Raw genomic sequence first — 17,805 nt, 5'->3', positions numbered from 1 at the left:
TCTGATCATATATGAAAGGCAAGAGAGAATCTGCTTAAGTTGGAATGTAATTCTCACTCAACTGGTGCTTCAGATGAAATCACTGCTCCCAGCAAATTGACCATACTAATAATCATTGTTGAGACACTTAGTTAATGTTACACTTGGATGTTACACCAAATTCTGAGAAATAAGTCTGAAATATTCAGCTTAAATGCTTTGAACTGTGTGACTTCTACTTTATCTAAAAACCACACCATCCTGAAAACAACCTTGTATGCATAGCAATATTCAGTATTCTTTTTCTCATCTCAGATCAAAAAGCAAAACCACCCCAATGCGGTCGAGCGAAAATCCCGACAAGTAGAAAATTTACTTGAACCTCCCAAGGTTCGGTCATGTGATGTCTCCTGCCTTTCTTCTCTCTCGTAGTCTCTCAGGAAACAGCCGCAGCGGTAGGTGTGCCTGGCAGGGTATAGCCCATCTGCATGTGCATTCCTGCGCACACATGGAGGCGGGCGTGCTCCGGGACATTAACGCTTCTCCGTCGTTTGCAGACACGGAGAAGGAGGACATGAGGATGGGGGGAGCGGCGCCGGCCCACTGAAGGCAACCCGGCGAAGGACGCGCGGAGGCTACGAGCGAGGATGTGCATTTAATTTCCTACTGACTCCAGAGAGGGACGACCAGGTGAGCTGGGGCACACTGGAGAGGCGATTCCTCGGCCGCACGCAGCGAGGCACCGCGGGCGCTCCGCTCCTCCCGGCCGCTCGCCGGCTGCGGGGGCAATGCTGAGGACAGGAGAGGCTCACATTACGGGGCTATGAGCGGGAGCGCTCCGAGATCCGGGAAAGGCTTCTCCGCGCCCCGCACGGGGGAGCCCGGCCCGCCCGCCCGGCCGTACCGCCCCGCGGCCAGCGGAGCTCCTGCCGCTCTCCCACACGTGAGGAGGGCCGCGTGGGGGCGGGGCCGCGCTTGGCGCCTCACCGGCTCCCGGGCTCGGCTCGGCCGCACGGACGGACCCTGTCCGGCTCCGGCTCCGGCTCCGGCTCCGGCCCCGGCTCCGGCCCCGGCTCCGGCCCCGGCCCCGGCCCCGGCCCCGGCCCCGGCCCCGGCCCCGGCCCCGGCCCCGCAGCCGCAGCCGCAGCCCCGGCCCCGGCCCCGCGGAGCAGCAGCGGCGGCGGCGGCAGGCGCGGCTCCCGCCCGGCTCCCGCCCCGCCCCAACACCTGCGCGGGGGCGGGGGGGCGCGGCCCCGCGGCACCTACGGGCGCGGCCCCGCCCCCGGCGCCCGCCGCCGCCAATCCGCGCCCGCCGTCCGCCCCCGCCCTACGCCGTTTGCGCAGGCGGCGCCGTTTGCGCAGCGCGCTGTCCGCCGGCGGCCCCCGGTGCTCGGGAGCCCGATGTGACCCGACAGAGAAAATGGCGGCGGCGGCGGGGGATCGCGCCTCGTCATCGGGATTATCCTCAGGCGGCGGCGCGGAGGCGGCAGCCGCCGCCGCCTGCAGGAGCCTGAAAGGCGGCGCGGTGGCGGGGAGCGTCGCCGGGAGCGGCGGGGGGCTCTTGCGGGAGGCGGGCGGCGGCAGCCGAGAACAGCGCTCTGACTGGAGACGGAAGCAGCTGCGCAAAGTGCGGAGCGTGGAGCTGGACCGGCTGCCGGAGGCGCCCCTCTTCCTCGCCGCCGCCCCGGCCGCCTCCTCCTCTTCCTCCTCCTCCTCGCCGGAGCCCCCCGAGACGCTGCTGCTCCACTACCTGCCCGGGCCGCCGCGCTCCAGCCCCGCCAGCCCGGCTGCCTCCCCCAGCCGCTGCGCCGAGCTCCTGGAGCCGCTGCCGGCGGGGAGCCCGGCGGGGACGGACCCCGCCGCGGAGCGGAGGATGGAGCCGTCCCCCGCCGCGAGGTGAGAGGCGCCTACGGCTGGAGGGGCGGGCAAGGGTCGGTCCCGGCGGGCGCTGCGTGACAGCGGCGGCGTCGGGGCTGTTCCCGCGGACGGGGCTCCGGGCGGGCTCCGCCGCCCCGTTCCCCCTGGCCGCGGGCCGGCAGCGGATGCGGGGGCGGCGGGAGCAGCCGCGGAGCGCACCGCTGGGGCGCGGCGAGCAGAGCTCGCCCGCCTTCCCGCGGGGCACCTGGTCCGGGGCTGAGGGAGGGGCACGGCCGGGCCGGGCCGGGCTGCCCCGCCGGCCGCAGCTGTCAGCGGTGCGGAGCTGCGCGGGAGCCGAGCTGAGCCGCGGGGGGCGGCCCGTCTGGCTGCGGGGTGCATTTGTGCTTGACTTCGGCCGGAGTCCCGAAAGGCTTTGAAGTGTGAGCTCGGGGCGGTGGCGGGGCCGGGGCCGGATGTGTCAGCAGCCATTGGGGCTCGGGGCGAACGGGCGCGGAGCTGCCCGCGGGGCCGCGGCCGGGGCCGGGCTGCGGGCGGCGGCTGAGCGCCTGCTCTGCGGGCTCCCCGGGCGCTGCCCGAGCACTTTGCTGCAAAACTGAGTAATCGACTTTATTATGTTTTTATTTTCTTCTCCCCCCCTCCTCCCGACTTCTCCGAAGTCAGAGTCTAGTTTGCAGCTTAGCGATAATGCAGAACTGATTTCTTTTAGTAAGAAGAGGAAAGACTTTGAAGCATAAATATCCTCGCTGTTTTTCTAGGAGAAAGTAATTTTGTCGTGACTTAGTCTAGGTGATAAATTTCAGTGGTTGTATCCAGCGCCCTGGTCTTTGCAGCCTATGTTTGCCTTCTATATGTATTAATTGATAAGTCCACTTTCTTGTGATCTGCCACTATTTTGCCCGTTTAACGTGTGTGCGAGTATTCAGTTTGAAAGTGAACTTATGCCCGCGGTGAAGCAGTTTAAGTACTTTAGAGCACAGTACAGTTTTAACATGTACTCGCTGGGTCTTACTGGTGTACGTGTGTGTAGGCACTGCACTATGACCAGGTAATTTTGATGTGAAAATGACAATATCACCTGGATCTCTTGTAAGGTTTTATCTGGTGTTGACTGTAGTTTAAGAACTTAGTATTAACATCCAGGGGCTTATTTTAATGATGCCTTATAGTTTGGCTCATCATTTAAACCTCATAAAAATATAATTCCTGTTTGGACATATGGCTTGTGTGTTCTTTTTAGTTGTGTCTTATGTCAGTCAAACCTCAGGAGTATTTTTTAAAGGTTGAATTACCACAGGAGTACTGTAATAAGAACAGTTTTCTAGACCAATGTCCTGTTTATATGTATTCTCAGCAATTCAGATGGATTTTGGCCTGTTCCTAGGGCAGTGTAAAATACTTGTTATGGTGTGGTTGTGCAGATAAGAAGTGGCTGTGTACTTACAGAAGGATTAGCAGGAAATTATAAATGTTTTGGGGAACGGTAGTGATGTACACATTTTAGTGAGTGCCTTGTCTTTTTATAAACTCTTAGCACCATCTTTGTGTTTATTAAGTCATGATATTGTAATGTACTGCATATTGTAATACAGTTGTATCATGTTTCATGGCTTTCAAGAAAAAAAAGAATATCAGAATATGTTTGAAGAGGCTGAGTCTCGTGGTGATAGCAAGTGGGAGTCAGGCTCGACGTTGGAAGTGCCAGAAGGTCAACATATATCGCATCAGTGGTGAAACGCTGCATCCATCCTTGCTAGTTGGTCCCACAGCAGCAATGACAAAGCAGCTGTGGAATTTTTTTCCTTTTCACACGGACAATTTTGCTTTTAGGTACCTGCATTTGGCCAAATCAGTGTATTGTGTGTGTATACAAGTTAAAATACTTGTGAGCACTTTGTGCTATTTGGCTAGGAATGTTAACAAATCTTAGAAAATACTGAATGCCAAAAGCTTTTCTCTTCAGTGTTTCAGTGAGTCTGCTTTGAGTTTATTATAAGGGCAGTTAAAAATACATGACAATTTTAACAATGATTGTCTTTCAGAAATACCCATAAATGCTCATTTATGGGTAGAATATCTCAATAATTCTGTGTACTATATTACCAATAAACAGATATTAGACCAAGAAGTACTTTATCAAGCTGCTTAAAAAATTTAAAACATCTATCTGTCCTCATTTTAATATTGACTTGTTTCAGCTGGAGGAGAGAGCCTAATTTATATGTGAGTAACAATAATACACATTCAATTTGCCTGGGCAGCTATTGCCCAGATATTTATTAAGAGGCAAACTTAAAGGCATAATTTAAAGAATGTTTTATTGGGGAGGCTTTGAATGCACTTAGTTGTACTTTCCTGTAAGGATCTACTATTAGTTAGAAGATATTATGCTTGCTCCAAAGTCCCCCTATCAGTCTCTTTGGTATTACAGTTACTTCCTTTTAAATAGATTCTCTGTTTCTGTTTATGCTGGAAGAACTTCTTGAGCCTCAAAATGAACCTGAGAAGGGAAACTGACTGCTGTTGAATTATAGATGTAAATATTACCTTTTCCCTTCAAGCTCTCAAGCATTCTGCATGTCAGGCAGTAGAGTGAATATTTTCACTAAAAGCAGTGAAGGGTGTAAGCTATCTTATATCACTGTAAGAGAAGAAAGGAGCTGTTTCCTAGGAATTGCAACTTCAACATGATAAAGCACTTCAGATCTTGTATCCCATATATATTGTTTACTGTCAGTATATTGTTTTTGTTCATAACAAGAGCCAAATAGTGAGTTCATTGATAACTGTAGTGTGATTTCTTGTCACATGAGGGAAATCCATGGAGGTAAAGTGCACTTGATTTTCTGTGAGCTTAACAATATGCTTTTAAAACATCCAGACCTTAAAGTGATGTTTGTATCTGAAATTGGTGTAGATGCGTTATTACTTCCTCAAGTACAGCATTAGTTTATACTGCTGCAGTCATGTTTTTATAAATGAAAGGACATAAATGGTGCAGTTTATCTGTGTGCTGTAACTACATACCTTGTGACTTCCATGAAAACTAGGTGTTTGAAAAGGCGTTTGCTAGATAGTTCAGCTGCAAGGCTCCCCTTGTAGATGTTTACGTTTTACACGTGCTAGAGACACCAAAGTCACACTGTAAAACTGAAGTTTTGTCTGTATGTACAAGTGTGCTAGTAAAAGCTCATCAGTTTCAGCCCTGCTTATCAATTTGTAGCACCTTTAATGACTTTCAAAGGGGGACATGAATGCTTCTAGCAGAGCACTGGGAGTTGTAGTGGGAACAGGAGAGCATCTACAGTGACTACACAGCGTGGCCAAGGATTTTTTTGTCACTGAAATGCAAACTTTCTCTGTTCCTGTCAGAATGTAGCTAAGGTAAAAAAAAGATATATCTTATTGTTGATCTTGGCTATTCCCAGATAAGGTAAAATATAATTATGTGTTTTATCCAAGTCTCTAATGCTTGATGTTTATTACCATCTGTGTAAATAAGCTACCAGATTTTCTGCTTCCAGTTTGAGCGGATACTGTGGTAAGAGAAGATTGCCTTTCTACCTCCTCTGTGCTCTGTGGCTTGGGAGTACTTTTGGAAGAGGGTCACCCTCTACCATGTCTGATTTTTATCACTCTTAGTTATTGCAAGTGGTAGGGTTCTGCTTAAATGGTCTGATGTGGTATGGCAGTTTCTTTGTTCCTGTGCAAAGTAAATAGATTGTAACTAACTAATCTGGAGCTTTCTGTCTCATTGGATTTAGTGATACTAAAGGTTCAGTCTCTACTGTCACTCAGTGGAGTCTAAGTCTGCTCAGTGCAATACCTGTGTGTAGACGTGTGCAGTCGTATCTTACCCAAAGGCTGAACATGTAGAGCACAAGATTTGAAGACCAGTTTTTCCTTCTGTATGATGGATTTGAACTTCACAAGACCTTTTAATATACTAGCACTTTCAAAAGTAATGATGCAGCTGTGCAGAGATTTATGCTGCTGCAGGGAGGCATGAGGCGGGAGTAGAAACAAGCATCTGGGAGTGTAATGACTATGGGAATGCTTCTGTTGCCTTTCACTGGCTTCCAGTATTGGTGAAACTTGGCTTAAGCTTGTTTAAAATACAAATTATACGTTGCCATGTAGCTGTTTTCTAAACAAACTTGTAAAGCTAGTTTTCAGCAGAAGTGCTGATAAGAGGATGGATCTGGTTTGAGTTCTGAGTTTCTGAGGCTAATCCGAGTGTTCTCAGAGGATTCTCTGCAGAGACCTGAGGGTCATCTTAATTTACTTTTTATCTGCTCTGTGCTCACTTAAAGCTCTAGAATTACCGTTCATTCTTTTTCTTAAGGCAGAGTGGACAGAAAGCCTTTTAAAGGGCTTCATTACTTGTCTCTGTATGACTAGGAGAACGTGGTGAAGTGGAGAGCTGCTTTCTGTTGCTACCCTCCCTTTTTATCTTTACCCTAAGGCTGAGTGTATTGCCTGCAGGGTTGCTTCCGCTTTCCAGTCTCACACTGCACAAGTAGAACTGGAGTGTTCTGGTTGGTGCTGAAGTGTCTTGACTATTTTTTTTCCTCTATGTTTGGAGTTTTGAGGGGGTTTTGGTTTGTTGCTGTTGGGGGGAGGGGTTGTGGGTTTTCAGTTGGGGGTTTTTTTTGTCTATTTCTTGGATTGTAGGATTTGGGTTTTTTGCTTTTGTTGAGTTTTGGGGGTTGTTTGCTTTATATTGTTGTGGTTGTTTGTTTGTTGATGTGCTTTTAGAAGATCAACATTTTTGTTGACTATTGGCTGTAAAATGTCCTGAAAACACAGCAGCTCTATTTACTTGCTACCTAAGAGCAACTTGAAATTGGAAGTTATTTACGTTCTGTCTGGAAATGGATGAAATAGTTTTCAAATTGTCATAATAAAAGTTGATAGAGGCATCAGTCCCTCTCCTTTTTGGCTTGTTAATGTCCAGTTATTTTTTTAATAGCGTTCAGCATGTGATGATTAAATATTTTAAGATGTTTGCAGAAAGTGGAGTTTTTTCTTTAAACTTAAAATGTCATGGAATATTCCTATTTGTAAGATTAAACTGTAATTCAAGACAGTCTATCTTTGTTTCACAGTGTCTCCATATATTTCATTGTGTCCGTGAAGTGTAAACTATTCAAATCATTCATGGAAATATAGCATAATAATCTCTGCTCTCATCTCTCTTGTCCTGGTATTCGAATTAGTAGTTAAATGACTGCTAATGTGATTATTATGCTGGACAACTTCAGTTCTTTCCTAGTATTTCCCATCCTGCTCTTGGTACTGCGGCTCCTTGCCTAGGGTCACTGTGGAAGGTGGAAATAGAGTGCTGGGAAGTGAGTTGCATCTGCTTGACCTCACTGACATCTGGCCACATCTGACATCTTGTTTTCTGAGCGTTTCCCCATCCTCTTCTTGAGCCTCCAGTCATCTTGCTTTTGAGCAAACTGAAATGAGTTCTTACTCAGCTGTCAGCAGTGATGATCAGGTACTTTTGGGAGCTGGCAGTTCACCCTCAAAGGTGTCCATATATGTGTTTCATTTCAGTAGTTATTTCTGTGAAATACCATCTTACAGCTTTATGATTTTTGAATGTATAACCATTATGTTTCTATCTCCAGGACTGTTCCTTTTGCATGCTGAAAGAGCTTGGTCTAAATATTTAAAATGCTGAAGGGGAAAAAAAACCCCTAACCCTAATTTGTCATAACAAATTGAGAAACAGTTAAGGGGTTTTTTTTAATACAAACTGTTTATATTACCTCCCATTCTACTGCAAATAAAATGTCTGCACAATATAATTTTAGTAATTCTTAGTATTCATTAAAATGGAGGCTTCTAAGGTCAATGGATGATATTTTGCCTTCAGATAATATGTAAGTGCTCTGCATTTGGAGATGTATACAGAAATGTAAGTATCTGTCAAAGATGTGGTGCAGCTTGCAGCTCATGTGCAATTTATTGAGCTTGTCAGATTAAGACACTAGCAGGCTAGTGTTTGTTTACCACCATGGCTAAGACAATATTGTTATTGCTTTGAATTATGACTGCACTTTTAATTTCTGGTTGCTGAATATATAGTTTGAAAATTCTTGTGTAGTCAGTGACAGTTTTTCTGTTTATCTTTTTTTTTGTTTCTTTTTTGGTTTTTTCTTTCATGGGTTTAGACGGTGGAGTTGCAGGGTCTGATATTAATAGTCTTTTCAATCTTTTTTGTCTGATTGCAGGTTTTAACTTTAGCATTGCATCTATAATTAGTGTCTTAAATCTTTCCATAAGTAAAGATCTGAGATGTTTGTTATTTCACTAAAGGAAATGCCTCTACAGAACTCTAGGCTACAGGATTACAGATTTCTTTGCTTTATGTAAGAAATTATTGCAGTTTTGATTAGCATGGAAGCTTGCCAAGACCATGTTAATGTATTCTTAAAAACTTGGGATGGCTTAACTTTCATATTAAGGACCTGTTTTGCCTATTATTTTGTTAGATTATTCATATAAATAAAACATAGGGAGTGGCTTCTGTAGTTGGGTTAAGTTCTTTCACAGTTTATACTTGAAAAGGAAGAGTGAAGAGTTAGTTTTTAATTGTGTGGAGCTGGGTGGAATTATTCTTAAAACTGTACTAATATACACAAGTTTATTTTAAAAAAGATAATTCAGTAATGCCTCTATATTAATCCACAAAATGGCTTCTCCTGTAAAGATAGAATTAACATCGATTTTTAGGGTTTTTAACTGTAAATTCTGCATTGATTTGTAACGAACAGCTTATTACAATAGGTCTCCTGATCTCTGCAGGCAAATCGAATGTCCCAGCCTGTAGAAAGTGCGAGGGCTTTGGGGTTTTTATTGGGTTTTCCATGGTGTGGAAACTATTTCTAAAATGCCCACTAAATGCAGCCAAGCTTTTCAGTATCTGCCTGTGGGGGGTGGGTCCTGGTTTCTGGCAGGGTCACAGTAACCAGGATCACTTGCTTTCTCTTTGAACCTCCAAGGTTAGGGCTAGGACTCGTGGCCTGGTATGTTCTGCTCCACACAGCCTTGTTTACACACTTCCTCAAACATCTTCCTAAAATTAACTAAAAGTTAGAGGTTGTTCCCTGGAGAAGAATTTGCTCTGAGTTGCAACTGCGTGTTTCTTACCCTTCCCAGAAGCTCTTGGGAGGAAGAGCAGGGGTACATGGAAGAGAGATATTAAGGACGTGCAGATTGTTCTGCATTTGCTTTAAGGCAGTAGTACAAGAAGAGGGAGAAGAAGCTTCCTGCTTCACTCCCCTCCAGCCTTGTGGACAAGAAAGTATAAAATGAGACACCTGAAGCCGTGCAGAGTTCTGGCAGAGAGCAGTGTTGGTGGCCTTCAGTGTTGTCATTTTAGAAATGCCTTATGCCAAACCAATGTGGAAAAGTTGAATCTGCTTTGTTTCTCTTGCTGTGAAGATTACCGTGCAGACTGAGTGCCCTTTTTTGTAGTGAGAGGGCACATAATAAAATAACAAATATTTGTGATTAAACTAATGTATCTTCCATCTTTTCAAAGTTGTAAGGTGTTTTCATGTAAGGATGTGTTCAGCATGGTAAACCAGAATATACTGATACGCTCGTGGAGCTGAGTGAGGAGAGATGTGGGTTGGCAAAGTGTTTGACCTGGGAGATTTGTGCCTGCTCATTGCATTTGGCTTATGCTTCATGCCATCATCTTCTGTTCAGTGTGGTTACCGTTATCAGTCATTTCTGCTATATTGCTGGTAGCAAAGGATTCAATCCTGAAAAAGAATGCTTTTTTCTTATATAGATTCTTCAAAGCCCAGTGGGTTGAAGTTGACTCTCTTATGAATGGAAAATATAGGAAAAGGGCTTAGAAAGTACCAGAGTATAAAATAAAAAAAGTCAAGTGTTCCCTGTACCTGAGAAATGCTCATTATTTTAGCCAAAAAGAATTTCTTAGTCTGAGGGCTTTTTTTATTCCACAAAAGGAGAGAAGTTAGGATTTGCAGACTCCTAGACTGTCCTGCAAATCCTGTCTCTTTTCTACAGTGGAAGATGGACTTCCCTTTCCGAAGGAAAAAAAAAATTGTTGGAAAGGTTTGATCTGAACATTGCCTGTTGACATGTCCTTGAAAAAGGTCTTGATGACATTTCATTCAAATGTTTACTCTGTTCCGAATAAAACAGTGGCGGTAAGTTTCCTTGGCTATTGCTCTTTAGGATACAGTTTACTAATAATGTCACAACCTTTGTGAAAAGTGGCAGTTCTCAGAAAAATAATGTCTTTAACTAAGCTGAGTGTGATGGTAAACTATTGAAACTATGAACTGTGGTAAGCTATGGTAGTAAAGTAATGAAACTGCTTACTGTTTGTCTTTCTAAACTCACTTGAAGTACAGGTACACTTGATCTTGAAATTCTTATTTATATTGAAAACTCTGAAGTATAGATTAGCTCTTTCATGAAAAGTTAAGTGTAGGTATGGTAAGCAGAGCAGTGCTACTGTATTGTAAGATTTGTCTTTTAAGTGTGTAGTTAAGTTCCAGCACGTTCAGGTACAACAGTAAACCATCTTGTCCCGGTAAATGTGCTGAAGTATTTAATTCTCCCTGGTGTCTCAGCAGTAAATTAGTATGCTCTACTGTTAGCTTGTTCTGACCTGCTCTGAGTTGCATGTTTGTGGCAGCATTTTACAGTTCTGCTGCTGCTAGCCATGATGCCCAGCAAAGCCAAGTGGAGAAGGAGAATTGCTTTGACACTTTGAAATCAGCTACATATGAACTGCATTCCATTATTTTAAAATTGACTGCAAATGAGAATAGAGATTCAGTGCCAGGGCAAGCCACTTGTAGACCCTGGGAATCAAGACTGCAGGGGAGAGCACAGCCAGAACTTTTAGATTTTTGGCTTCCTTTCAGCCTACCGGGTAGACTGTTGAGGAACTAGCAAGGGGAACTAGTAGGAAATCTGCCAGTTTCTATCATGTAGACAGAGTTCCATAGGAGCTTCATCAAAATAGGTCTTTCACTTTTTCTTATTTGACAAATAATTTTTTGAAAGTATTTCTTCCCAGGAAGCAGCTTAGCTGTAGTATGCATTAGTATTTCAACTGTATTTAATGTACTTTCATGTGCATAAGTAGTTGAGACCTAAATAGCTAGGACTTAGACAAAAACTCAGATTTTAATCTTGTGAATGAGCCTCTAGGAAAAACCTTAAACAGTGGTGGAGCCTTATAAGGCTTTATTGGTTTTCTTTGTGTGCAACTGTTCACTTCATGTGTATCTATCTACATTATTTGTAATCTTGGTACCTTAGCCTGAAATAAAGCAGTTTATCGCTAAGTACGTGACTAACTAGTGTGGGCTTTGTTCAAAACATAAATTCCTCTTCAGAGGAAAATCAGCGCCTGAATTTACCATTATGCCCACCTTGGACGTGACTGTGTCAGGGTTCTGGGTGAGCTTTCTCTCCTTATCAGCTCTGTGTAGCAGCTGGCAGCAGGATGAATCTGCCATATCTGTTGTACTCACAGTGGCTAAGTTCTCTGCACCTTGTGGCACACAGCTACATAAAACTTTTTCTAGGACTTGTAAAGTTAGCGAGCTGGAATGCCTCTGATGCTTTAGGCACTCGGTACCTCTATAGAACTTTGGGAGGAAAAAGAAGGATGCAGCATCTGGTTACGTAGTATGTGCTACAAAACTGCAAGACCTCCTGGCTGTAACAGAACATCTGCATAGAAGTGTGTGTTTTAATTGGCACACTTAAGTTGCTTTTGCCAAGGCTATGCTGATAGTTTTTGGTGCATACTGATTTGTTAAATATCTAAAACTCATGGGTTTGTCGTGATTAAAACCTGGACTGAAAGGATACAATGGTGCAAGTGGTCAAAAGTAAGACGGTGGCTGTTTCTTTAATGTACCTAGGACCTGTAGCTATGAGTAGTTATACTTACAGAGCTGTAAGATTTTGAAAAAATACTCAGTTTGTTTCATCCAGCTTATTGGGAAATAATTCAGGTCTGTTCCATTAATGTTTGTGAGGGGAAAGACTACTGAAGAAATTTACCTTCTCTGGTTGACATCGGTACAAAAGCTGTATTAAGTTTTTCTGATCATAGAGCCAAAAGTGCTAAAGCTCTGATTTGCACAACTAGTAAGCAGGCAAACTGGATTGAACAAAGCCAAAACCAGATGCAGGACTGATTTTTACTACAGCAGCGTTTTCAGAAATGTGACATATCATCTGTGCACAAGAGCTCAACTGGTTATACTACTTAGGACCAGCTGTGTTGTGTCTCCCCTCTCTGGGGAGAACACAGCTTTTGTTATGAGAGCTGATGCCTTAGGAAGGCTCTTTTTTTCATATTGTCGGTTAATCTCTGGTTGAGAAGACACCATTGCCTCCAGATCTCCAAATATTTGTGCATCAGACACAGTGGCAATTAAATTTCTGACATGGTGGAGGTACAGAACAGGCATATGGATTTTGTGCTGTTAACATTTTTAAACTACTGAATTTTGCTTGAAACCATGAATAATTATGCAGTCAGTTTTTTGGTGTAGTTATTATCAGGCATGGTTTCGGCATTCTTTTTACTGTTAGTCTGTCCAATCTTTCCTCGTGTTTCTTTATAACCACTTTGGGGGAGGAAAAAATGCTCTTGTTCTTTTTCTCCCATTAAGTTCATTTTAGAACTTTTCGCTTTATCTCCTGAAGGCCCAATGTATGCTTCATTGCATTTCTGAATCTCATTGTGAAAAGACCTGCATTTTGATACTTAAAAGGAAATAGGAAATGAGACAATATGGGTCTAGCACTGTTACTCCCTTTCCATGTTCAAATAAATGGCATGTTTTTATAACTGGGAGGGGATGAAGCTGGCTCTCACAAGGGAAGTGGTTAGTTCTTACCATGGTGACTTTTGATAAGGGTTTGTTGGGCTACTGTATACTTAGTTGCACTTGCTAAAATAATCTATAATGGCAGGATTTAAAATTCTTAACCCTTTCTATGTAACTGCATTGGTCTTTTAGTTGTTGTGAGTGGGCAGCCAAGGAGTAAGAATTGAGAACTCTGCTCTTCCATATTCATACAGCAGCTTGTTTATAATTTTGTGTAAGTGCATGACTGGCTAGCTAATGCTTAACCCAGACATACTAAGTGAGTATGGGAAGTCTGTCTTCTGAAAGTGGTGACCTTCCCTGTGGAGACTGTTCAGAGCGATACAGTTTGTGTTACACATCTGAGTGTTCCTGAAGCTGACTATGCAAATGCGTTTTGGTTTTCCAGGACAGGATTACGTGACAGTGTGTTCTTCACTGGTTCTGGGCTGCAGTCAGCCTTGTTCAAAACATTTCAAAGGCATGTTTTCTTTCTGATGTCTGCATGGGCTTGGGGCTCTGTCACCCTTTGCTTGTCCCAGGTTGCCTGACATTTTAATGTAGCAATTAATTTAATGGGTGACATGAGTCTTCAGCTTCTAGTTCACAGTCAGGTCACTGCAGTACCTAGTAAAAGATTAACTTGTTGAGAAAAGTATTTCCATAAACAGTCCATTAGTAAGTCACAAGGTCACAACTTGTTTCACATGCAGACTTTCCCCAGCTATAGTTACACCAGTGTGTCCTGAAAACTAGTTTTTATTTCTAGACTTTTATATATTATTGTGGTTTCATAATGATTTGAAAAGCAGTTGCACACCTCCTTAAAGAAGTGAGACTGGGAAAGGCAGTTACTGTCCCATATTTAAGACGCTGCTGCTGACATACAAGTTTTCATGGTAAGAAATAAAATTAGTGTGACATCATTAGTGATCACAAATATTTGCCTGATCTTTGAATATTTTAAATTAAAATTTAGTAAGTTATCTGCATGTTATAGAAAATGCTTTTTTGTTCTCTTAGGCATTTGTCTTTTAAAGGTCTTTCAGAATAATATTCTTTTGGCTGTAAAATGAGCATATTGCAAATGTGTTTCAGTGGTGGTGGTTAACCTTTTTAAGATGTCTGATCATGTGTTGATTTTACGTGAGTCCTTTTAAACTCTGAATATGTGAATATGCCATTAAAGTGGAGCACGTTCTACTTTTAAGAGGTATAGACATCTTTCCCCCACATTTTTTTATTTTAAAGGAAAAAACCTTACATGGTGTAGAAAAGTAAATAAAATGAAATGTGATTATGAAATTGGAATAATCAGACAAATTCTGGGATAGACTTATTACTGTGTCAGATTGTTTCAATTGAAGCTGAAAGTCCTTTTAGAGAAGTCACAGTAGTGGAGTAATCACAAGTGGAACTCTTAACTCATAAAGCTGCCACAATGCTCAGACTTTTTGGTAATCTGTTTTAATTTGTTGCTGCTTTACCATTTCATGTGCTGAATCAGTGCTGATGAGTTTTGTGGTAGCACCTCAGGGAATTCAGGTTTAGTTGTTGTTACTGATTTCCTTTGAGTGAAAGGTACTTCCTCTACAACAAGTGGCATAATTTACCTTTTCTTAAGTTGGTTCAGTGAAATCTTGGGCTTTTATTTCCTATATTTTCATGATTTCCATTACTATCTCTTCAAGTCCTTGTGTTTCCTATGTTTAAATATGTTGCTTTAAAAAACAACATTGTGGCTTAAGCTATACTGATTTTTTTGTATGGGTTCTGATATTAAATCCTCCAACAGATTATGGAAATATGGACAACACAAAACTGAGATTTCACCTATGATTGTGCAAAAACCACCCATGAAACTTGAAGGAAAACTTTATTAAGGCAGATGGGACAATCTCATCTTTCCAAATAAGACTTAATTTTCTTGAATATAATTAACTCTCCATTTTCCTTTCACTTAATTTTGAATAAAGTCAGTTATGGCTGCTGGCAAATGCATGAAGTCACTTCAAAATCTGTAGATTGGTCAAATGACTTAATACAAAGAGTGAGGAATTTGCTTCAGAAGGAATTAAATAATAAAGCACAAGGATAAATACTCCTTTGAAATGTGCAATTTAGATTTTTAGTTTCTGAAGATATTTTAACATAATTGTGGATATAAAAAATTACAGAAATCAGTTCTGGATGAGTTTGGCTTCATCAAATAAAAATTGGATTAAATGAGCTGTGCTTTAAGTACTTGTTGGTACTTGTAAAAGGCTCAGAAACCATACCAAAACTTCAAACTAGCAAATTCCTCCTGTTTTTTTGTTTGTATGTTTGTTTGTTGTTTTGGGGGGGACTTTTTTGTGTGTTTTTTTTTTAATTTTTATATGCAGTTGGATTCTCATTCATTGTAGTCTCATTTTTACTGTGAGCTTCTTTCCAAAATAACTGTCATATCCCTTATTCAGTGATTTGGTTTTGGTTTGTTTTGTTGTTTTTTATTTTTTAATACTGGAGTTTTAAAACATGTTATTGTCTTGTATTGCTTTTTTCTAGATTGATACACTTTTGTCTAAATGTTCATACAGAAAAGAAACTTCATTTCAGTTACTCAATATTTTTAAAATAATTTTAAATTTTTTAATAGTTCTGAATTTCTCATGTTGGTATGTGATTTTTATGTGTTCTCTGGAAAGAAATGCCTCTTCTGTTCTTTTTTCTTTACTCTGCTATCTTTAAATAGAATTGCTTATGCTGAAAGTAAAGGTTGGTTTTGAATACAGCTGAAATACAGATTTAGTTACTTAAATGTGAAGCCTAAATTTGGAAACAGCTTTGGGACCTTGACATTTTTTATAAAATGAAACTGCTCCTTGGATGCTTTGATATGAATTGGAAAGCTATTTTAATGTGGAGGAGGAGAAGGGAACAATACAGGAAAATAGTCACTAGTAGTCTTACACCTTTTTCAGAAATGTAGTGCCTTTTTTTTCAAAGCTGACAGTGGGAACAAAGCACCAGGAGAGTGGATTTATCAGCCGGTTTCTCTTAAGTGATGTGGTTTATTCTGACTTGTTAAGGAATGAGTACACATTATTAAATGTTATTTACATAATTACTTTGAAGTTGGAAGTAGTTAAGAATCTTCCAAGAATAATGCAGAAAATTTCCTTTTCTCAAAATACATATCTTGCTTGAGGTGCTTTTGGTTAAAAGTCTATGATGAGAACTGGCTTTCATCCACCAATTTGAGCCAATAGGTTTTGGTGTTTTGCTTTTTCTTTTTTTTTAATGGACCAGGATTTGTTGTTGCATGAAGAATTTATGAGATGGTTTTTAAACAGAAATAGAAAATTCAGTCAGTGTTAGTTTAACCTTCCCTTAGAACCCTGAAATAAAATGAAGCGCTCTGGAAACCAGATTAAAACACCCTTGAAAGCACAGAATTTACTTACTGCCTTTCTAATTTTAGAGCATTGTGGTGGTTAAATCTATAGGAGATTTCATGAGAAATAGGTAACAAATTGAAGTAAAAACTCTCTGATATGCATTAGTTTCAGAAATTCCTGTTAAAACTAAAATGCAGAAAGAGTATCTCAGTGAATTAAGTGCTGTGAAGTTACTAGGCTTGGAACTTTTAGGTCAGTTCTGAAGTGAAATGACAACACTTGCAACCATCAATCTGCTGGACCTTTTGTAAGACAAGATGGTTTCTCAGACAGCCTTGAAACTTGTAGTCTGTGTTGGTAAAGATTTGTGTCTGCCAGCAGGATGTGGAAAGTAAAAGAATCAGGGCTTGGATTTACTGAAATTCTGGACCTCTTCAGCATTATCATTTATGGCCTCTTCTTCTGTTTGCCTTTGTGGGTTTTTCAGGTGGTTTTCTTTTTTTTTTTTCTTCACTGCACTAAACAGTTGGGAGAAAAGGAGGGACAAAATATTTCTGTAGTTAGGTTCTGTACTAGATTTTGGGAGGTGGGCTTATGATTCTGGCTTCTTACCTGAAAACTCAGACACTCATGCTATGCTCGTTTAAATTAAGTTGTTCTTGTAGGTGCAAAATTGTATAGATAACTTTTGAACATAAGATTTAAAATTAAGTGCATATTCTTTCCTAATTACACCTATGTTTCAGTTTAAAACTTAATTAAATTTATCGAATGCTCTTTAATAGTGTTTAATACCAAGGAGGTCCTGGGAAGTACAATTAAATCCCAACATTAACACCAGAATAGCTCTAATAGATCTTGTTCTTATGACAACTTAACAATGTTTCACACTAGAAATTGTGCCTTTAATGATCAAATGAAGCAATGAGGGGGTATACATTAGAATATCAGATTTTACTTAAAATTGTAATAAATAATTGGTGAATATATGGAATGAGAAAAAAATTCAGACAAAAATAACATTTTCTTCTCCACCCCCACTGCCTCACCCCCCAGACACTAGTGGCACTTGTGCATTTGTGTTTAATATTAGATATAGACATTTTTGCTTATTTTTCTCATACATGTGTATTTTGCTGCCTTTCATAAGGGACAAAAATTATTGATATGTTGTTTGAATAAAATGATGTTAAAAAGTTCAGATAAGTTTCTTCCCACATTGATCATAATTTTTTTGACAGCACTTCCATTCATGGGCTGGATGTCATGATCTTTTTTCTTCTTAGATTTTAAATTAATGCTGTTACATAAATGCAAACCCCTCTCTTTGCTTACTGGGACCTGGACTGAGAAGAGGGTATGATATGTTGTGCTATGGATGAAAGATATCCATCAGATATAGATAGTGGCTTACTTTCTAATGCACCAGGAAACCAGAAAGAAGTTGTAAATCGAACATCCAGCTGCTAGTTACATAGTAACATCTCCTAAATTAGACCGTGTTTTCTTTGCTATACTACTTTCAACTAGATGTATTACATGTGAATGATGCAAGTCTTCTTTTGCTGTAAAGATAATAACTGTATAGGATCAATATTTGCGTTTTGTGAACTGGAAAACAACTTTCCCTAAGAAAAAGGCAGATTTAAAGAGTGTTTTTTCTCCTAGATAAATCTTTAAAA

The 17,805-nt window shown here is 41.5% G+C and overlaps 1 protein-coding gene across 2 annotated transcripts in view; it reads left to right on the top strand.

Annotated features, from left to right (window-relative positions):
• Positions 1 to 418: 418 nt before the first annotated feature.
• Positions 419 to 17,805, top strand: part of MAP3K1 (mitogen-activated protein kinase kinase kinase 1) — a 59,921-nt gene continuing 42,534 nt past the window's right edge. The window contains exon 1 of one of the 2 annotated variants that reach the window (XM_030969421.1): positions 419 to 669. Coding sequence is in view for 1 of the 2 variants with exons in the window: in XM_030969419.1 (XP_030825279.1) it covers positions 1,400 to 1,875 (476 nt within the window). In the remaining variant the exon portion in view is untranslated. Of the gene's footprint in view, positions 670 to 1,362; positions 1,876 to 17,805 lie in introns of those variants that run through there. The other variant, XM_030969419.1, reaches the window with a different exon arrangement.

This window comes from Camarhynchus parvulus, chromosome Z, assembly GCF_901933205.1.
Source record: "Camarhynchus parvulus chromosome Z, STF_HiC, whole genome shotgun sequence".
Lineage (NCBI taxonomy): Eukaryota > Metazoa > Chordata > Aves > Passeriformes > Thraupidae > Camarhynchus > Camarhynchus parvulus.
The sequence above is the reverse complement of the archived record's forward strand: the minus strand, read 5'-3'. Positions and strand labels throughout refer to the sequence as shown.